At 47.8% G+C, this 22,435-nt stretch overlaps 1 protein-coding gene across 1 annotated transcript in view; it reads left to right on the top strand.

Moving 5' to 3' along the window:
• Nucleotides 1-9,754: 9,754 nt before the first annotated feature.
• The window catches only part of atp2a3 (ATPase sarcoplasmic/endoplasmic reticulum Ca2+ transporting 3), a 255,948-nt gene continuing 243,267 nt past the window's right edge, over nt 9,755-22,435 (top strand). The window contains exon 1 of the mRNA XM_041197530.1: nt 9,755-10,019. Within this exon, the coding sequence (XP_041053464.1) occupies nt 9,902-10,019 (118 nt within the window). The 5' untranslated portion in view covers nt 9,755-9,901. The remainder of the gene's footprint in view (nt 10,020-22,435) is intronic.

The following is a 22,435-nucleotide window of genomic DNA, read 5'->3' as shown; positions in this document are numbered from 1 at the left end:
TGTTAGAGAAGTCTGTCTCTGTGGGTGCTTGTGGAGTATGGTTCTATAGGTGCTGGTGGAGTCTGCCTCTGTGGGTGCTGATGGAATCTGGATTAATAGGTGCTGGCAGAGCCTGGCTCTGTGGGTGCCATTGCTGTCTGGATCTATGCACGCTGGTGGAGTCTGGCTCAATGCGTGCTGGTGGAGTCTGTCTCTATGGGCGCTGGTGTTGTCTGTCCCTATGTGTGGTGGTGGAGTCTCTGTCTATGTGTGCTGTTGGATTCTGTCTCTGTGCGTGCTGGTGGAGTCTGTCTCTGTGGGTGCTGGTGGAGATTGTCTCTGTGGGTGCTGGTGGAGTATGTCCATGTGGGTCTTGGTGCTGTTTGGCTCCAGGGTGCTGGCGCTGTCTGCATCTGTGGGTACTGGGGGAGTCTGTCTCTGTGGCTGCTGGTGGAGTCTGTCTATGTGGGCGCTGGTTGTGTCTGTCCCTATGGGTGGTGGTGGAGTCTGTCTCTATGGGTGCTGGTGGAGTCTGGCTCTATGGGTGCTTCTGGAGACTATCTACGTAGGTGTTGGCAATGTCTGTCTCTGTGGGTCCTGGTGGAGTCAATCTCAATGGGTGCTGATGGAGTCTGGCTTTGTGGGTGCTGGTGAAGGCTGGTTCTATGGGTGTTGGTGGTGTCTATCTACATAGGTGTTGGTGATGTCTGTCTCTGTGGGTGCTGGTGGAGTCTGGCTCTATGATTGCTGATGGAGTCTGTCTCTGTGGGTACTGGTGGAGTCTGTCTCTGTGGGTGCTGGTGGAGACTGTCTCTGTGGGTGCTGGTGGAGTCTTTCTATGTCGGTCCTGGTGCTGTTTGGCTCTCTGGGTGCTGGTGGAGTCTGCTTCTGTGGGTACTTGGGCAGTCTGCCTCTGTGGGTGCTTGTGGAGTCTGCCTCTGTGGGTGCTGGGGCAGTCTGCCTCTGTTGGTGCTGGTAGAGTCTGTCTACGTAGGTGCTGGTGGAGTCTTTCTCTGGAGGTGCTGGGGGTGTCTGGCTCCATGGGTTTTGGGGAGTCAGGATTTATGGGTGTTGGTGGATTTTGGCTCCATGGGTGTTAGAGAAGTCTGTCTCTGTGGGTGCTTGTGGAGTATGGTTCTATAGGTGCTGGTGGAATCTGTCTATGTGGGTCTTGGTGCTGTTTGGCTCCAGGGTGCTGGCGATGTCTGGATCTGTGGGTGCTGGTGGAGTCTGTCTCTCTGGCTGCTGATGGAGTCTGTCTATTTGTGTTCTGGTGCTGTTTGGCTCTCTGGCTGCTGGTGGAGTCTGTCTCTATGGGCGCTGGTGGAGTCTGTCTCTATGGGTGCTGGTGGAGTCTGTCTCTGTGGGTGGTGGTGGTGTCTGGCTCTGTGTGTGCTTGTGGAGACTTTCTACGTAGGTGTTGGCAATGTCTGTCTCTGTGGGTCCTGGTGGAGTCAGTCTCAATGGGTGCTGATGGAGTCTGGCTTTGTGGGTGCTGGTGAAGGCTTGTTCTGTGGGTGCTGGTCGAGTCTATCTACGTAGGTGTTGGTGATGTCTGTCTCGGTGGGTGCTGGTGGAGTCTGGCTCTATGAGTGCTGTTGGATCCTGTCTCTGTGGGTGCTGGTGGAGTCAGGCTCTATGGGTGCTGATGGAGTCTGTCTCTGTGGGAGCTGGTGGAGTCTGTCTCTGTGGGTGCTGCTGGAGATTGTCTCTGTGGGTGCTGCTGGAGTCTGTCCATGTGGGTGTTGGTGCTGTTTGGCTCCAGTGTGCTGGCGCTGTCTGCATCTGTGGGTACTGGGGGAGTCTGTCTCTGTGGCTGCTGGTGGAGTCTCTCTATGTGGGCGCTGGTGGTGTCTGTCCCTATGGTTGGTGGTGGAGTCTGTCTCTATGGGTGCTGGTGTATTCTGTCTCTGTGCGTGCTGGTGGAGTTTGTCTCTATGAGCGCTGGTGGAGTCTCTCTCTATAGGTGCTGGTGGAGTCTGGCTCTATGGGTGGTGGTGGATTCTGTCTCTATGGGTGCTTTTGGAGTCTGGCTCTATGGGTGCTTCTGGAGACTATCTACGTAGGTGTTGGCAATGTCTGTCTCTGTGGGCCCTGGTGGAGTCAATCTCAATGGGTGCTGTTGGAGTCTGGCTTTGTGGGTGCTGGTGAAGGCTGGTTCTGTGGGTGCTGGTGGAGTCTGTCTCTATGGGTGCTGGTGGCGTCTGTCTCTATGGATGCATCTGGAGTCTGTTTCTATGGGCGCTGGTGGCGTCTGTCTCTATGGGTGCTGGTGGAGTCTGGCTCTATGGGCGCTGGTGGAGTCTGCCTCTATGCGCGCTGGTGGAGTTTGCCTCTATGGGCGCTGGTGGAGTCTGTCTCTATGTGCGCTGGTGGAGTCTGTCTCTATGGGCGCTGGTGGCGTCTGTCTCTATGGGTGTTGGTGGAGTCTGGCTCTATGGGCGCTGGTGGAGTTTGGCTCTGTGTGTGCTTGTGGAGACTATTTACGTAGCTGTTGGCAATGTCTGTCTCTGAGGGTGCTGGTGGAGTCTGCCTGAATGGGTGCTGATGGCGTCTAGCTTTGTGGGTGCTGGTGACGTCCGTTTCTGTGGGTGCTGGTGGAGTCTATCTACGTAGGTGTTGGTGATGTCTGTCTCTGTGGGTGCTGGTGGAGTCTGTCTCTGTGGGTGCTGGTGGAGTCTGTCTCTATTTTTGGTGGTGGAGTCTGGCTCTATGAGTGCTGTTTTATCCTTTCTTTGTGGGTGCTGGCCGAGTCTATCTCTGTGGGTGCTGGTGGAGATTGTCTCTGTGGGTGCTGGTGGAGTCTGTCTATGTGGGTCTTGCTGCTGTTTGGCTCCAGGGTGCTGGCGGTGTCTGGATGTGGGTCCCGGTGCTGTATGGCTCTCTGGGTGGTGGTGGAGTCTGCTTCTGTGGGTGCTTGGGGACTCTGCCTCATTGGGTACTGGGGGAGTCTGCCTCTGTCGGTGCTGGGGGAGTCTGGATCTGTGGGTGTTGATGGAGTCTGGCTCTCTTGATGCTTGGGGAGTCTGCCTCATTGGGTGCTGGGGGAGTCTGCCTCTGTGGGTGCTTGGGGACTCTGCCTCATTGGGTACTGGGGGAGTCTACCTCTGTGGGTGCTGGTAGAGTCTGTCTATGTAGGTGCTGGTGGAGTCCTTCTCTGGAGGTGCTGGGGTTGTCTGGCTCCATGGGTTTTGGTGAGTCAGGATGTATGGGTGTTGGTGGATTTTGGCTCCATGGGTGTTAGAGAAGTCTGTCTCTGTTGGTGCTTGTGGAGTATGGTTCTATACGTGCTGGTGGAGTCTGCCTCTGTGGGTGCTGATGGAATCTGGATCAATAGCTGCTGGCGGAGCCTGGCTCCGTCGGTGCCATTGGTGTCTGGCTTTATGCGAGCTGGTGGAGTCTGTCTCAATGGGCTCTGGTGCATTCTGTCTCTATGGGTGCTGGTGGAGTCTGTCTCTATGTGCGCTGGTGGTGTCTGTCCCTATGGGTGGTGGTGGAGTCTCTCTCTATGGGTGCTGGTGGATTCTGTCTCTGTGCGTGCTGGTGGAGTTGTCTCTGTGGGTGCTGGTGGAGTTTGTCTCTATGGGTGGTGGTGGAGTCTGGCTCGATGAGTGCTGTTGGATCCTGTCTTTGTGGGAGCTGGGGGAGTCTGTCTCTGTGGGTGCTGGTGGAGATTGTCTGTGTGGGTGCTGGTGGAGTCTGTCCATGTGGGACTTGGTGCTGTTTGACTCCAGGGTGCTGGCGCTGTCTGCATCTGTGGGTACTGGGGGGAGTCTGTCTCTGTGGCTGCTGGTGGAGTCTGTCTATGTGGGCGCTGGTTGTGTCTGTCCCTATGGGTGGTGGTGGAGTCTGTCTCTATGGGTGCTGGTGTATTCTGTCTCTGTGTCTGCTGGTGGAGTTTGTCTCTATGGGCGCTGGTGGAGTCTGTCTCTATGGGTGCTGGTGTAGTCTGGCTCTATGGGTGGTGGTGGATTCTGTCTCTATGGGTGCTTTTGGAGTCTGGCTCTGTGTGTGCTTGTGGAGACTATCTACGTAGCTGCTGGCAATGTCTGTCTCTGTGGGTGCTGGTGGAGTCTGTCTGAATGGGTGCTGATGGAGTCTGGCTTTGTGGGTGCTGGTGAAGTCTGGTTCTGTGGGTGCTGGTGGAGTCTATATGAGTAGGTGTTGGTGATGTCTGTCTCTGTGGGTGCTGTTGGAGTCTGTCTCTGTGGGTGCTGGTGGAGTCTGTCTATGTGGGTCTTGGTGCTGTTTGGCTCCAGGGTGCTGGTGGTGTCTGGATCTGTGGGTGCTGGGGGACACTGTCTCTGTGGGTGATGGTGGAGTCTGTCTATGTGGGTCTTGGTGCTGTTTGGCTCCATGGTGCTGGCGCTGTCTGGATGTGGGTGTGGGTGAGTCTGTCTCTTTGGCTGCTGGTGGAGTCTGTCTATGTGGGTCCTGGTGCTGTTTGGCTCTCTGGGTGGTGGTGGAGTCTGCTTCTGTGGGTGCTTGGGGAGTCTGCCTCTGTGGGTGCTGGGGGAGTCTGGCTTTGTGTGTGCTGGGGGAGTCTGGATCTGTGGGTGCTTGGGGACTCTGCCTCATTGGGTACTGGTGGAGTCTGCCTCTGTGGGTGCTGGGGGATTCTGGATCTGTGGGTGCTGATGGAGTCTGGCTCTCTTGATGCTTGGGGATTCTGCCTCATTGGGTGCTGGCGGAGTCTGCCTCTGTGGGTGCTGGTAGAGTCTGTCTATGTAGCTGCTGGTGGAGTCCTTCTCTGGAGGTGCTGGGGATGTCCTGCTCTATGGGTTTTGGGGAGTCAGGATGTATGGGTGTCGGTGGATTTTGGCTCCATGGGTGTTAGAGAAGTCTGTCTCTGTGGGTGCTGGTGGAGTATGGTTCTATAGGGGCTGGTGGAGTCTGCCTCTGTGGGTGCTGATGGAATCTGGATCAATAGGTGCTGGCGGAGCCTGGCTCTGTTGGTGCCATTGGTGTCTGGATCTATGCGAGCTGGTGGAGTCTGGCTCTATGCGTGCTGGTGGAGTCTGTCTCAATGGGCTCTGGTGGATTCTGTCTCTATGGGCGCTGGTGGAGTCTGTCTCTATGGGCGCTGGTGGTGTCTGTCCCTATTGGTTGTGGTGGAGTCTCTCTCTATGGGTGCTGGTGGATTCTGTCTCTGTGTGTGCTGGTGGAGTCTGTCTCTATGGTTGGTGGTGGAGTCTGGCTTGATGAGTGCTGTTGGATCCTGTCTTTGTGGGAGCTGGTGGAGTCTGTCTCTGTGGGTGCTGGTGGAGATTGTCTCTGTGGGTGCTGGTGGAGTCTGTCCATGTGGGTCTTGGTGCTGTTTGGCTCCAGGGTGCTGGCCCTGTCTGCATCTGTGGGTACTGGTGGAGTCTCTCTCTGTGGGTGCTGGTGGAGTCTGTCTACGTAGGTGCTGGTGGAATCTTTCTCTGGAGTTGCTGGGGGTGTCTGGCTTTATGGGTTTTGGGGAGTCAGGATGTATGGGTGTTGGTGGGTTTTGGCTCCATGGGTTTCAGTGAGGTCTGTCTCTGTGGGTGCTGATGGAGTATGGTTCTACAGGTGCTGGTGGAGTCTGCTTCTGTGGGTGCTGATGGATTCTGGATCAATAGGTGCTGGTGGAGTCTGGCTCTATGGGTGCTGATGGAATCTGGATCAATAGGTGCTGGTGGAGTCTGGCTCTATGCGTGCTGATGGAATCTGGATCAATAGGTGTTGGCGGAGCCTGGCTCTGTGGGTGTCATTGGTGTCTGGATCTATGCGTGCTGGTGGAGTCTGGCTATATGCTTGCTGGTGGAGTCTGTCTCAATGGGCTCTGGTGGATTCTGTCTCTACGGGCGCTGGTGGTGTCTTTCCCTATGGGTGGTGGTGGAGTCTCTCTCTTTGGGTGCTGGTGGAGTCTGTCTCTATGGGTGGTGGTGGAGTCTGGCTCGATGAGTGCTGTTGGATCCTGTCTTTGTGGGAGCTGGTGGAGTCTGTCTCTGTGGGTGCTGGTGGAGATTGTCTCTGTGGGTGCTGCTGGAGTCTGTCCATGTGGGTCTTGGTGCTGTTTGGCTCCAGTGTGCTGGCGCTGTCTGCATCTGTGGGTACTGGTGGTGTCTGTCCCTATGGGTGGTGGTGGAGTCTGTCTCTATGGGTGCTGGTGTATTCTGCATCTGTGCGTGCTGGTGGAGTTTGTCTCTATGAGCGCTGGTGGAGTCTGTCTCTATGGCTGCTGTTGGAGTCTGGCTCTATGGGTGCTTCTGGAGACTATCTACGTAGGTGTTGGCAATGTCTGTCTCTGTGGGCCCTGGTGGAGTTAATCTCAATGGGTGCTGATATAGTCTGGCTTTGTGGGTGCTGGTGAAGGCTGGTTCTGTGGGTGCTGGTAGAGTTTGTCTATGTAGGTGCTGGTGGAGTCCTTCTCTGGAGGTGCTGGGGGTGTCTGGCTCTATGGGTTTGGGTGAGTCAGGATGTATGGGTGTTGGTGGATTTTGGCTCCATGGGTGTTAGAGAAGTCTGTCTCTGTGGGTGCTGGTGGAGTATGGTTCTATAGGTGCTGGTGGAGTCTGCCTCTGTGGGTGCTGATGGAATCTGGATCAATAGGTACTGGCGGAGCCTGGCTCTGTGGGTGCCATTGGTGTCTGGATCTATGCGAGCTGGTGGAGTCTGGCTCTATGCGTGCTGGTGGAGTCTGTCTCAATGGGCTTTGGTGGATTCTGTCTCTATTGGCGCTGGTGGAGTCTGTCTCTATGGGCGCTGGTGGTGTCTGTCCCTATGGGTGGTGGTGGAGTCTCTCTCTCTGGGTGCTGTTGGAGTCTGCTTCTGTGGGTGCTTGGGGTGTCTGCCTCTGTGGGTGCTGGGGGAGTCTGCCTCTGTGGATGCTGGGGGAGTCTGTCTCTGTGAGTGCTGGGTGCGTCTGGATCTGTGGGTGCTTGGGGAGTCTGCCTCTGTGGGTGCTGGGGGAGTCTGCCTCTGTGGGTGCTGGAAGAGAGTGGATCTGTGGGTGCTGGTGGTGCCTGGCTCTCTTGATGCTTGGGGAGTCTGCCTCATTGGGTGCTGGAGGAGTCTGTCTCTGTGGGTGCTGGGGGAGACTGTTTCTGTGGTTGCTGGTGACATTCCACTATTTCATCCAAGTCGTTATTCAACATGTAGGTAACTCTCTCACCTCTGAGACGGCATGTTGTGGCTTCAATCCACACTCCCAGTACCACACTGAAGGAGTGCTGCACTGTCAGAAATGTCAATTTTCAAATGAAACAGTAAAATGAGCCCTTGTCTGCCCTTTTCGGTGGAGATAAAATAAATTTCATGACGCTATTTTTCAAAAGATCAGGTGAGTTCTCCTGATGTCCTGGCCAAGATTTTCCCTCAAACTACATCACTAGAATAGTTTATCTGGTCATTAGAGCATTTCTGAATGTGGGATCTTGCACAAATCGCTAGCCATTGTTCCTACATTCCAACAGTGACTACATGTAAAATATAGAGTTTTTCATGGGTGGTGGAGTGTTTTGAGATATCCTAAGCTCATGAAAGGCCATTTTTAATTGTAAGTTTTCTTCTTTGAGTTTGATGGTGAACTTTGGTCTGATATTTGACCTTGGCACTCAGTCCTCAGCTCTTTCCTCACCTGGCATCCACAGGGAAAAAAGGCCCATGATATAGTAACGTAAGAGAAACATTTACAAGCCCCCTAGTCAGGCAGGCTATGAAAAGAGACAAAGAAAAATGAATGAAATATGAAAAAGAATAATCAAGGAACACTTAGAGACTAAGGGCAACAGGAATCTTCCAAAAGACTCTGAATGGAGGGACAACTGAAGTTTTTAGCCCGAGTCTGAGAGATTCTTGTTAGATGAGGGTATAAATGGTAAGGGAACAAATGCAGTTAAATGGAGTTGAGGTACAGATCAACCAGATCTAATTACATAGCTAAGCAGGCTTGAGAGGCAGAATGGCCTAATCCTGTTCCTATGTTCTGCACATACTAATAATTAGAATTACTGGACAGCAGTCAGACGTGGGGATTGTGTCCAAACTTTCTCATTGGTGCTTTGTAGTGCTGAGGCTTGCTCAGGCTGCCAGCTCACATAAGCTAGTTCCTGGTATGTTCACACATTTTTTTGTGTGGTGTGATTGTTTGCCTGACTAGGTAAAGCAATAACAACATTAATGTCACAAAATGTCCCAAGGTGCTTCAGAGGTTTGGGTTGGACCTGAGCAGATGGTGGGTGGGGGGTGGGAGCCAAGGGGAGGCAGTCGGGATCACTGTTGAATAGATATGTTTTGTGGAGGATGGGGAGAGATGTAGCAAGGGTGGAAGGACTCAGGGAAGGAGCTATCATAGACACACAAGAACAGGCTATCTACCATACCTTGCTTTCCCTTTTTTGAGTTTGAAAAACTAAGTTTGTGTTCAGGCTCACACAGAGAGCTCCTGATGTGTGATTGTGGTCTCACCCTTTTGAGTAAGATTCTTCAACCTGATGGAGTATATGAATTAGGAGCAGGAGTAGGCCTTTCGGCCCCTTGAACCTGCTCCTATAAGACCATGGCTGACTTGATTGTAAGCTCAACTCTACATTCCCACCTACCTTCGAAAACCTTTCACTCGCTTGTTAATCAAAGATCTATCTAGCTCTGCCTAAAAATATTCAATGAATTACCAAAATGGATTCCAGATTTCTAAGTACAGTGGTAACAAGGATCGATAAGATTAAGAGTGATCTAGTTCAGCCTGACAGACTGGCAGGGAAGAACATGGAGCCAGTAGTAATGGAGGAAAACTTGAGAAAGGGCCAAAGACAACAGCTTCAATATTCACAATGTGTAGTTGGTTTAAATTGTGACTCATACAGCACTTGATGTAGGACAGGTAGCCTGATGGCAAGGAGGCAGTCAAGGGTTTGATTTGCCATCATATCTGTGAAAGTGGATGACTGAGTGATCGAAATAAACTGGCAAAAAGAGGCATAAAATGCAATATGCACAAACTAACCCCTGCCTCCACCAAGTTTTCATTTCTTCCCAGTTTTAATTTCCAATCAGATAAAAAGGAAAATCTGAAATGAAAACAAAAAATGCTGGAAGTCAGCGGGTTAGTCAGCATCTGGAAAAAGAAAGGCAGGTCTTGACATTTCAGCTGTGCATATTTCATCAGATCTGAAGATTGAGAGATAGTGAAGGTTGGGAAATAGAGAGAAACTTAGTGGAGGGACAAACAATGCAGTTATCACGGAAAATATGTTAATGTGTTAATTGACCTGTAGACCACTTAAGAATTAGAAAGTATCATCAGTGATAATAGATATAGAGAAAAGGCAAAATGTGGGTCATTGAACAGCACAGGAGAGATCTACATGAACAAAAACTTGGTAAATAAGGATATATAAGATTCAGCAGATAGTAAATGAAACAGAGACATTGGGAGAGATACACAGTGAGTCTCCTGCCAGGACTGTGACCCTCTGGCTGCCTTTGGCACGGTGATCAGTGTTACTCTGCACCATATCAAACAGTTTGCAGTGTGGAGATGATGTTTGTGAGCCCACACACAGGAACTAGAGGGAAGCCTTCCTGCCCGCCTGCCAGTTCAGATTTAATAAGGAAGGAGAGGACCGAGTTTGTTACACTGACAGCCAATCAGAGGCTGCGGCCAGGACCCGCTTCTGATGATGTCAGGCCCTGGGAAAGGGGCGGGGTCGGGGTGAGAGGGGCGGGCCAGAGGAAGGGTCGGGTCCAGGGAAGGGGAGGGGCTGAGGAAGGGGGAGGGGCTTAGGGAGAGGGGGTGGGGTCAGTGTCGACAGCTCCGCCGAGCCAAACACACCTGCGGCTGAGGGCTGAGGGCTGAGAGCAGAAGACGGAGGAAGAGCAGCTGCAGCCGGAGCCCGAGTCGGAGTCGGAGATCAGTGAGTCCCCCAGGAACAGGCAGGGCTCGGGAGCCGACAGCATGGAGAAGGCGCACAGCAAGACTGTGGAGGAAGTTCTAGCTTACTTCGGGGTGAATGAGAACACGGGGCTGAGTCCGGAGCAAGTGAAGCAAAATGCCGAGCGATGGGGACCCAACGGTGAGTGTGTGTGAGAGAGAGAGAGAGAGGAGCACCTAGGGGTGAATGAAAGGAGTGAGGGAGAGGGGGCACCCATGGGTGAACAAAAGGAGTGAAGGAGAGGGGGCACCCATGGGTGAATGAAAAGAATGAGGGAGAGGGGGCACCCATGGGTGAACGAAAGGAGTGAGGGAGAAGCAGCACACATGGATGAACGACTAGGAGTGAGGGAGGGGGCACCCATGGGTGAACGAAAGGAGTGAGGGAGAAGGGGCATACATGGGTGAATGAAAGGAGTGAGGGAGGGGGCACCCATGGGTGAATGAAAGGAGTGAGGGAGGGGGCACCCATGGGTGAACGAAAGGAGTGAGGGAGAGGAGGCACCCATGGGTGAACAAAAGGGGTGAGGGGGCACCATGGGTGAACGAAAGGAGTGGGGGAGAGGGAGCACCCATGGGTGAATGAAAGGAGTGAGGGAGATGGGGGACCCATGGGTGAATGAAAAGGGTGAGGGGGCACCCATGGGTGAATGAAAGAATTGAAGGAAAGGGCAGCATACCTGGGTGTGTCAAAGGTGAGGGAGGCACTCCTGGGAGAGTGAGGGAACGTGGCACCCATGGGTAAATGAGAAAGCGGAGGGCACCCATGTATGAGTGAGGGAGTGAGAGAGAAAGGAGCTGGAGGACTCAATGGGGAGTGAGGGACGGGAGAGGAGCATCCAATGGGGATTGGGGGAGGGGCAAGGAGCACCCAATGAGGAGTGGGGGAGTGGCGTGGAGCATTCAATGGGGAGTGAGGGCGGAGAGAGGAGCAACCAATGGGGACTGGGTGAGACGAGCTGACCAACCAATGGGCAGCACCCAGTGGGGTATGGGGCAACGGGAGGGGAGCACCCAGCGGGGAGTGGGGCAACGGGAGGGGAGCACCCAGCGGGGAGTGGTAAAAAGAATACCCTGTGACGAGGAAGGTTAAGGCAATAGGAAGGATTCAGGGGAAGAAAAGAGGGAGGTACTGGGGGGGTTGAGGGAAGGGTGTATGAGGGAGAAAAGGATGTGGATGTGAGGAAGAAGTGAATGAGTGTTCAGTGAGAGGTTAGGAGTGTAGGGAGGTATGAGGGAGCAGGGAGAGGGACGAGTGTGACTGTGAGGGGACAGCCTGGATCTGTACCAGTCCGACACAGGTAGCAGATTAATGCTAGCGAAGGTCGCAGTTCTGACAGGACAGGGGCCTGGAGATCTCCCAGTACAACTTGGATCATTCCTAAACTCTGTGATTTTCCTCAGTGTGAGTGGCACTGCCTGGGTTGTTGGTTCATAGTCTGGCACCAACTTTGTAGGAATTTGTTAGAGTTGACAGGGGTTTTACAACATTTTGTGTGTGAGAGGTGTTTGAGATTGTTTTTGTGTACAATGTTTTTCTAAATATACAGTCCGATGATTCTGTATAATTAAAAATTGTGGAGTTGATGGTTGAATGCAGAAATGACCCTAGTATTGCAGTTTTTATTTACCATTTTTGTATTAAGGACGAATGACAAAATGTGGGAGTGTAGGGGGTTCTGTGGAATGACTCGAGTTCTGAATGAAGGATCACTGAAATCTAGTTAGGGTGGGGAGATCCAGTAGGTCAGGCTTAGATGTTGGACGCTGCGGGCAATGGAAGGAGATTGATGTAGAACTAAAACAGGGCGTACCTTTATTTGAGTCTTTTGGGAAAACTTAACTAATTAGTAGCCACCGAAACGACTGTTTTGGCTCCTTTAACCAATCCACCAATTTAATATCTAATATAATGGCAGTTGTGTTGTAATGAATTCAACCAGCGAGGGACTGAATAATCTCTCTTTTAAAATGTCCTGCCTTGATTTTTTTGACTCAAATTTTGCTGCATCACCCTTTACTGTTAACATGCCCAAAATGTTAAACAGGAGAATAAATACGATTTTTAAATGTTGCACGGTCCTCTGACTGACCGGCGTGGGTGGTGGGGGGATTGAGCGGGGGTTTGGGTGGGGGCAGTTCCTTGAATGTAGAAGTTACAAAGTCACACCAAAGAAACAGGACATTTGACCCATTCATTCCGTATAGACCCACAGATGGTGGTGGATTGCTGGTTGAGCCAGCTTCCAATTCGTACACATGTGGTCTCTTCCCTCCCCGCCCCCAGTCTCTGCATCCTTTAATCCCAACCCAATGCACCTCACAAGGTGACCAAGTTGCAGGCGAGTCCACGCTCCTTTCAGCCTGGGTCATCTCTTCTCTTCAGGAACTGTAGCGTCTGGATGTGCAGGGTTCAAAGGCAAGACTCCAGTCCCATACAGAGACCAACGCGACAGCTTCTGATCTTATTCGAACAAATTACCTTTAATCTTTAAACAAAGTTTAAAATTCAGTAACAGCTGGCAATAGCCACCTGCTTTTTAGTGCAAATATTTTTGTTTCTGTCGGCGTAACTTATATTGCCGCGTGATTGATAAATCTTGAATCCAGCCGTTAATGGGATTTGCTGAGATATATGTACAATTTTATTTCAGAATAACTACTGTTAAAAGGCAAAAAAAGGTCTGAGATGAGCTGTCACTTACAGGGTACTCGATTTGTAAACGCTGCACACATCGCCCCCTGTATCTCATATAGGCGATTGTGTTTTTTTAATCCCTTTTTAAAATGTTGGTGCTGTTGATGTTCTTTGAATTCATGTTTACTTGGTGCTGCAGGCTGATTCCATTCAATAGTTTGGAAATAACTTTTTGAAATGAACAGGAAGTATGGCAATGGCATGTGTGTTGGTGCAGTGTGGTCATTAGCTCGCCAGGAGTGTACCTGACCATTCGGCCCACTGCGTTAATACTGGTGCATTTACAGTAGCTGAGCCAGAGCGCAGGGTGTTAACAGTTGCTGTACTGGGAACTCGTCAGAAACAACAGAGGAGTGAGTCCAGAAACACATCCCAGATAGTGCCTGCCTGTTTGGTTTTAAATTACAGCAGGAACATTGCGAGAGAGAGAGAGAAAGCAGCACTGCAGGGGTTGAACCCGATAAACAGTCATCTCGGAGTAGAAAAATGAATCAGCAACCTAGCGATAAACAAAGCTCTCTTTGCACTTTAACCTTTGAGGAAGTGTTTACTAACACCAAGTATACTCTGTAAAGTAGGAAGTAATCGTTTAGTGCAGGGACTCCAAGGAGGTGCTGCATTCTCGAAGGAACAGCAATAGGAGAATGGGTGTCAATGTGGAGAGGACCATGCCTAGCAAAAATTGGCCACTATCGATATATTTGTCTCAATCAACCTAAACAGCCATTTTGTCTCATTTCCTCCTTGTTTCTACATTATAAACAGTGATTGCATTTTAAAAGTGTTTCATTGGATGTGTGGTGGTGTAATGCACTGTTAAAAAAAAATACAAGACTGGTTTCTTGGGTGAGAAATATTGGACCAAACACTAACTGCTGCTGGCAGGGATCCTCTTCTTTCAATGTTATTTGGTATGTCTGCTGTCACAGTCTCCAAGTGTTAACCCATTCTAGCACAGGAGAGAGATCTGCTGAAGTCACAAACAATAATGAAGCTTCACTTTGGGCTATTTCTCACTGATAGTTGAAGCATATCATTAAATTTCTGCCCCCAAAGAGCTGTGGAGGCCTTCACAGCTGAGGTTTAGTGGAATAATCCCCTGCTGAGGGGAATGATATGCTGAAGAAATATGTAAATTACTAAACAATACAGTTGTGGGAAAGTGCGTAGATTTTGTTAGGTAAGGGTTGTGGAAGCAAGGCTGGAAAATGGAGTTAAATCACAGATCAGCCATGATTAAATTGAATGATCGAAAAGGACTGAGGGGCCGAATGTCCTGCTGATCCTGTGTTCTCCCCGCTGGCAGGCGTTTGTTTTAACTATTTAATCCTGTTCATTGTATACTCTATATTCAGTCTTTTAATCTGATCATTCATGACGCTATTGAAATGTCTTACTATTACACCCTGTAAATATGCCGTAAGCGTGGTGAAGGAGCTGAAGTTATCATGTAATGTCGCATTGCCCCACTTCCTGCTTTGCAGCACTAAGTTAGAAGTGGATCGTGGTGAATTTATAAAACATGAACTTCTCCACGGCAAAGATGGGAACCTGGAGAGAGTTTCAGAATCCTGTTAATGTGGGATTCAGAGTGGACTGATGGACAGAGTCTGAATGAGCTGGATCGATCAGTTAAATAACCAATTTCTTGGCTTCCACTGATTAAATGCCAGTGTCTTAAATCACAGGGTGAAAAACTCACTGAGCTGTAGGTTGGGACCTGTTGAGGCATCTCGCACAGCATGAGAAAAAGCACTAAGAATAGAAGCAACTTGCTCATAATTCTGCTGCTTGGCAACAATTGTGAGTGCACAAAACAGTTTTGTCAACAGTATATAATCCAATGAGTTAGCAGATCTTTTCAAAAGTACATCCTTCTGGTGGCCATCATGCCTGATGCCACTTTCCATTTTCTCTTGCTATTAAGCTACTGGTACCTTTTTTTGCTCTGTTCATTCAACAATAAGTTGCATTTATATAGTGCCCTTAATGTAGTAAAACGTGTCAAGGTGCTGCAGAGGAAATCAACACTGAAGCAAAGAGGGATATTAAGATAGGTGATCAAAATCTTTTGACGAAGAAGCAGCGAGTTAGGCTAATAGTTCCAGAGTGCAAGGACTAGATAGCTGAAGGCACTGCCACCAATTGGTAAGGTAAGGAACAAGGCGATGTGCAGGAGAAGCGATCTGGGAGAACGCAGAGATCTTGCAGGGTTGTAGCCTTGAGGAGGGTGTAGAGATAAGGATGGGTGAGGCCATGGAGGGATTTGCAACATTTGGAATTTTAAATTTGAGGCTTTACTGGATTGGGAGCCAATGCAGATCAGTGAGGACATGGGTGATGGGTGACTGGAATATGGTGCAAGTTAGGATTTGGGTGCAGAGTTTTGGATGAGCTCAATTTTATGGAAGATGGGAAGCCAGTCTTAGAGAGCATTGGAATAGTCGAGCCTAGAGTGTAACAAGATTTGATTTATACAGGAGCCTTTCAACATTTTTTATTCTCCTCTTTAAAATATCTTAAATCACTTTTTTGGAAATTGCCCGAAACTTCCTTTGCAGAATTGGACCTGGTACAGTGGGAATCCAATTTCACAAAGCTTGGATGTGTTAGTTGATATGATGAAATGTGCTGTACCACTTGAGGTCTTTTACAAGGTGTTTAGTCAGGGATGACCAGAGCTGTATGAGCACTATTCTTCTTCCTGTAGATTTGTTTTTTATCTCTGTTCTGGAATGTTAAACTCTGTGTAGACCATGGAGCAGGAGTCAATACAGTGAATTTCAAAAAATAAAATGATGGGCCCCAGAGGTAACTATCGAGTAAAAACTGTCTGCTCCGGTCTAGCTGTGACCTTTCAATCTGTACACAGTGTGTGTTGCACTCTGAGAGACATCACTATTTAATATATACCATAGTGGGCAGTGCTCTGTGAAAGAGCAGAGATTGTGGGCTGCTTTATGTTGATGTTGAGTAATGCTGATTAGACAAATCTTACAATTGTACCAAAATTAAAAGGCAGAGTTTGCAAATGGAAAATAACCATCAATAGGTTATTTATTGCCTTTTTCAAATGGATAAGATTTTCCAGTTATTGATCTGTATCAACATTAGATTTATGAACACTTGTGTTCATCTCACAACTCTAGTGGGGAGAATAGCTCAGTGCATCACTCCCTCACTCAAGTGGCAGGAGTTATATTCAGTACATCACTCTCTTATTCACAATAACTGGATAGTTTCATGACTTTCTCCCTGGCAATGGAGAATGCATGCTTCCTTCCCTTGGTCCCAAGGTAACTGGCATCTTATTTTTGTTGCTATGTACCAGTAAAAACACTTCCTGCATTTAATCATTGTTCCTTTAGTTAGCAGATGGAGCGGATTCCCCAGGAGTGTGAATATTTTGGGTAATCTTAGAAAGTGCCAGCATTTACAGCTGGTGGCAGGAGGGGTTGTTCCCTGGACATCTCTGATTATGGGCTTCTGGGGCTTCTGGGGGGGGAAGGAGTCATTGGTAGGGGTCCTGGGACAGTGTCAGTATTTGCAGGTTTGGGGTCCTGGTTGGGGACGGTGAGGGTTGTGCTTCGGAACTAGGGGATGTGTAAGAGACCCGGTCTGGTGGAAAACTGAGTTCTTGGAGGGTTGTAAGCTTGAGGAGGATGTAAAAATAAGGAGGGCTGAGGCCATGGAACAATTTGAGAATATTGGAATTTTTAACTTGAGGCTTTACTGGATTGGGAATCAACGTAATTCAGTGTGTACATGGATAATGTGGTCCTGGGAATGTGTGCCACTGCTGTAGCACAGCATGGAGCAAACCTGTGGAAAGGTGGGCAGTCCCAAACCTGTGACCCATGTATTGCTTTTATGTCTAGCTACATGTGTAAATTGTTTTGCAGAACCAAGTTCGATGCACTAACAAAGCATGATTTTGATATTAGTAATAGGGAAAAACACAAGTGTTTCCCTGACATCCTCTGCTCAATCCAATTTAATTTTATCAAATATAGCTAAAATGATGCTGATCAGAATGCACAAAACCATTTCACGCAGACTGAGCTTTTACTTTTCCACAACATACTTGAACGGTTTGACCTTGATATGCTAGCTGCTGAATATTGTCTTCAATGAGCATGTTTCAGAGAGATTGATGCTTTATTTTCATTTGCAAATAAGAGACAAATTCGCTGAAGAAAGTCACATGCTTACACGAAGCCATTCTCCCAGAGGCACCTGTCCAGATAGGGCATAAGAAGGTGAGTCACTTGCTCAGCACAGGAAGAGGCCTTTCAGTCCTGTTCTGTCATTCAATTAGATCGTGGCTCATCTGTAATTTAACTCCATTTACCCCCCCCCCTTGGTTCCAGAACCCTTAATTCCCATTTATGTTTTCACACTCCTCTCCCATTTTCTTTCTTGTCTCTCTCCTGCATGGAGAATTACAGAAATATGCATTGAGAGAGAGAGAGACTAGTGCACAAACTAGGTTGAAGGAAGATGAGTGTGCCAAGACAGATAAGGAAAGAGCTGTTGATATCTAGTTTGAGACTGCAGTTGTGCAACTGACCATGCTTGGACCAAGCACAGAGACAGTTAATCAGCTGGTTGCACTCGCAGCTGCTTGATGATAATGGGCCTTTTTGATGCTTCACAGATCAGCAGCATATTTTCACTCACAATGGAAGCAAATAAATTGAGATGAGTCGGAGGTGAAAGAGTTTGTCAACTAGACAAAACGGATTTGCAAAGCTTCAATAAAGATTTGCTGCTTTTCTCTGGTTACTTGAGATTGCCACACTTGAACAAAGCTCATGTCATTTCTGTCCTTGATTTGCCAGTGGGAAGGGTGCAAGAGTGTCATATGTATCTAGTTCATGCAATTCACTATGACTGGGGGACACCTCCCATCTTGAACCCCATTCTAGGATAAAATTTTGAAGACCTAAGCTGACACTCATTTAAAACTGAGGTGCAAAGGAATTTATTCTGAGGGTAGTTTATGTCTGGAATTCTCTACCCCAGAGATTTCTGGAGGATAGATTACTGAAAGTATTTAAAGAGGAGGTAGATAGATTGTTGAAATATTGGGGAGTTGAGGGCTATGAGGAGCTGGCATGAAAGAGGAGTTGAGGCCGGGGCAGATCAGCTATGATCTTACTGAATGGTGGGACAGGCTTGAGGGGCCAAATGGCCTACTCCTGCTATTTCTTAGGATCCTATCTGGAATAAGAACATATCTCTTCTGTGTTTGGCTCTTTAGATGGCCTACAATTGGCTTTAGGATTCTTGGGCTTGGGCAGGGGCAGAATCAGCCAGAGTACCCATTTTTGATGATCCTCCAGCAGCCTCTTTTAATGCATGTTTAAATAAATGGAGGACTAAGTGTGGCTCTGCTGTAACTCCTTCCTGACTGACTGACCTAGTGATGTCCAATGTCTAGACTTCCACTATCATAGAATGGTTACTGCAGAGAAGCAGATAATTTGGCCCATTGTGTCTGTCCTGGCTCTCTACAAAAATAACTCACCTGGTTTCACTCACCTGCCTTCACCCCCCCCCCCCCCCCCCCCCCCCCAACCCTGCCCCGATAGCCCAGCAGGTTTTATTCACTCCAGATAATTAGCCAATTCTGTTTTGAAGGCTTCAGTTGAATCTGCCTCCATCATACTCTCAGGCAGTGCATGCCAGATTCCAACCACTTCCTGCATTTAAAAAAAAAGCTTTCTCTCATGTTGCCATTACTTCCTTTGCCAATCACTTAAAATTGGTGCCATCTGGTTCTTGCCCCATCCTCCAATGGGAACATTTCCTCCCTATCTATGCTGTCCAGACCGCTCCATGATTTTGAACACCCTGTCAAATCTCTTCTCAAACTTCTCCCAGGAGAACAGTCCCAGCTTGACCAAACTATCCACTTAACTGCCGTTCCTCATTCCTGGAAACATTCTCGTGAACCTTTGCTGCGATGCCTCTAATGCTTTTGTATGCTACATAAACTGTGGTGCCTAGAATTGGACACAACATTCTAGTTGAGAAGAAAGATCTTTTTGAGCAGAATGTAGAAGAAGCATCACTGAGGCCCAGTAAGAGTTCCAGGGAATAAGAGTTAAAAAGCAGTGGTGAGAAATTGGGACATCTAAAAGTAGTTTACCACGCTGCACATTGCTATGGGAATAACCATATTAACTTGGGTGCAAAAGCCTTTGTATGTCACAGGCATTGTTGGTAGACCTCAATACCAACTGAATGCAGATGTGGAATATTAACATTAGGTTTCAAAATGAGATTTTTATCCCCAATCATCCTGCTACCCAGTTCTCCTACTGTTGTGGATTTTACTGTTCTACTTTAAGATTATAAGAAGAAAACTGTTCCACTTGCTGAAATTGGTTCTTTGAGCATTTTAAGAATTGCTAATCCTCCAGGGACCTTTTCACAGACGTTCAATCCAGACAAATTTCTGAGGCGATTTTGCCAAAATGGATGGTGGTTATTGCTGAGGTCAGGGTTTCTATGAACTGGGATCAAGGTAGAACATTCTCAAATCCTTCTGGCCCAGCTTGTTCAAACCATTCATTCACCAACTGAGAGTCAGCCAATCTGGGAAACTGAACAGTATCTATTAACTGTTTTGTACAGATGAATGGCTACAGCGTGTGCGCATAAGAGGAGGATAGTTGGAAGAAAAGCAAAAAGGATTGTTACTGTGGTACAGCTTGGTGGAGAGGGTGGGTGTAGACTGTCAGGAGGGGAATGGGCCAGCTCCCTACCTGTAATCTCCCACCAATAATCTTTGCAGCTACAAGCATTTTTAACAGAATTCCAACAGTGACTGGCAGTTATTCATAATATAATCTCACGTGTGTGACTGATGTCAGAATTTAACAGTATTTTTAATTAATTTGGAAATAGTCTTGCATTTATGTAGTGCCTATCACAATCTTGGGACATCCCAAAGTGTTTCACAGCCAAAGAAGCACTTTTGAAGTGTACTCACTGTTAATAAAGTAGGGAACTTCAGTAACCAAATATGCACAGCAAGATTCCACAAACAACAACGTGACACTGTCCAGAACACCTGGTTTAGTGATATTGATTGAAGGCTAAATATTGGTCAGAAAACTGGGAAGAACATCTCTGCTCCTTTTCAAATAGTGTCATAGGATCTTTCAAGTTCACCTGTGGAGCAGACAGGGCCTTGGTATATCACCTCATGGCCCCTCTGCCCCTCTGACAGTGTAATGCTCCCTTGGTACTGCATTGAAGCACGAGTCTAGATTTCTATGCTCTTGGGTCTGAATCCACAACTGTTTGACTCTGAGATGGGAGTTTTACCACTGAGCCACAGGTGACACTTGTTTGGGCAAAGAGACGTTCTTTCAGAGACAATCCCCTTTGTCTCTGAAGGGAGTAGTGACTTTTCAGTCATGACCTTGCACACTCATGATTTATTTCTTAGAATCATAAAGATGACACTAGGGAGTAAGGCAGTTTGGCCCAGTGCGTCAGCGTTTATGCTTGCTCTTCAGCTGGATCAGTTCAATTCCATTTTACTCAATATTATCAGTCTTCAGGAGATCAGTGCACTTCTGGTTCCTCCCAGGTTACCTGATTAGCACTAAGGCTTACTGTCTCTCATTGGAAGCTGAAGGTGGTTCAGTTGATGATAAGCTGGAAAGATAAGTTTTTAGTATTATACAGCACAGAAGAACATTCAGCCCATTGTGCACATGCTGGCTCTTTGCTTGAGCTATCCAATTCATCCCATTCCTGGCTCATTCCATTCTAGTTACTGACCCTCCTGCCTGTAGAAATGGTTTATCCCTATCCACTCTCAAAAATGCCTCAGAATCTTTAGGTGCTCTTGCCAATAATTGCAGTTTTTTTTTCTCCTGGTACAGTCCCAACTGCACACCTTGGGCTCAATTTAACCATGTGTGTCCTGATTTTTACAAATGCCTCCTCTTGAATACTGGTACTGAGCTAGTGCCCAGAGACCGAGAGTTCAAATCCTATCATGACAGTTTAAGAAGAATTGAATTTAATTTTCAAAAAGCCGGCATTAGTAATAGTGACCAGGAAGCTCTTGGTTTATCGTGAATATGTAACTGGTTCACTAAGTCCTTTAGGTAAGGAAACCTCTTGTCCTTACCTGGGCAGGCCTGTACGTGACTCCAGACTCTCAGCAATGTGGTTGGAGTGGTCTAGCAAGACTCTCAGTTTTATCAAAACATGATCAGCGGTTCAAAAAGAAGCTCCACCAACACCTTCTCAGGGCAACTAGGGATGGGCATTAAATGCCTTGCCAGTGATGCCCACACCCTGAGAATGAATTGTATAGTAAAAAATGTTCCTGATTCATTGTAAACAGAGGCTGAGGTATGAAACATTACAAGAACAGGAGTCAGCCTAGTGTACGCCAGGGGTTGAGGATTAAGGCTGGTGCAGCATGTCTCAGTTACCCCTTGCAATAGTTTGATGAACAGAGGTTCCTGATTATCCTAACTATCCCAGTGATCACTCCATCCATTGTCCCTGTTTCACTGGAGGGCCAGTAAAAAAAAGAAAAGCTTGTGTCTCTATAGCAATTGGTGCTTTAAGACTATTTTGATGAACAGTGACATTGGTAAATGCTGTTAATTACTGATGGCCTGTTTGTTTGAGTCAATTGCAGTTTTTGTCTAGGATCGACTGAGCTCTTTAATCAAAGATAATCAGTAAAGAGGGACATTGCATTTCTATAGCACTTTCACCATCTCAAAAACTCTTCACACAAGGAAGTATTTTTTTGAAATGCGGTCATTGTTGTAAATTAGGGGAAGGCAGCAACCCATTTGTGCACAGTAAGATCTTACAAACAGCAATAGGATAATGACCACATAATCTATTTTAGTGATAGTTTCATTACCTGTATTTCAGTGACGTTGGTCGATGGATAAATGTTGGCCAGGACACCAGAGAGAACTCCCTTGTTTATCACAATACTCATAACTTCTTATCTGCTTAAATGTTGGTGCATAATTTTCCTACAATTCTAAAATCCATCTACTCACTGACTGTCACAGGTAAATGAGTCCTTTGAATGGAATCAAAATAGAATAGTTCCCAACATTTCCCCCTCACCCCCTCAATTTCAATTTACTTTGTTAATGGATTGCTTCCTCTCGTGTAGGTGCTTAACTTTACAAGTGTGGGATTGAGAGACCAGGAGAGAGAGAGAGAGAGAGAGCTGCAGTGAAACAGCATGCCCTATATAAGGAGACAGAGAGGGAACTGATGTAATCGTACGCACCAACTGACCTGCTGCATCCAGGAGTGTTGTGAATTTAAATAACCTCCTGAAGGAGTAAGCTGATGGAGAGGGGGGACGGTTTGAAGCTGTGGTCAAGCTTTGTTCAAAGAGCTGGGGTGGGATTGCTAAACTTGACTATTACTCCATAGAACCAGTGGAATCAATAGCATCATGTCTCACACTGCCTCACTGTTCTGACCTTTAGCCCTTTTGTCAGCACTGAGCCTATTTATCCTCTAAGATGGGTGATCAGGATAAAGGATGTGACAGTAGAGCCTGACTGAAGCTGCTGTTTAATCACAAGTGAGAATCGTTTGATTCTCATTGCTCTGAAGGTCTTTTCTAGAACCTGTGATGCTGAAAATCCCGCAGGACATTGAAATGACAGTGCTTTCCTCTTGCAGACCAGAGGTCGGACACACAGATGCAGAGTTCTGATTGTATGCTATTCAATAGGGAATTCTCATTTATTTTCACTGTAACTGTCAGATGGTCATAGACTACAGCGCGGGACAATTGTGTTCTGATATCTCTGTCCCTCTTAGATTTTTCAACCGTGCCAGTG

Source organism: Carcharodon carcharias, chromosome 10, assembly GCF_017639515.1.
Source record: "Carcharodon carcharias isolate sCarCar2 chromosome 10, sCarCar2.pri, whole genome shotgun sequence".
Taxonomy (NCBI): Eukaryota; Metazoa; Chordata; class Chondrichthyes; order Lamniformes; family Lamnidae; genus Carcharodon; species Carcharodon carcharias.
The sequence above is the reverse complement of the archived record's forward strand: the minus strand, read 5'-3'. Positions and strand labels throughout refer to the sequence as shown.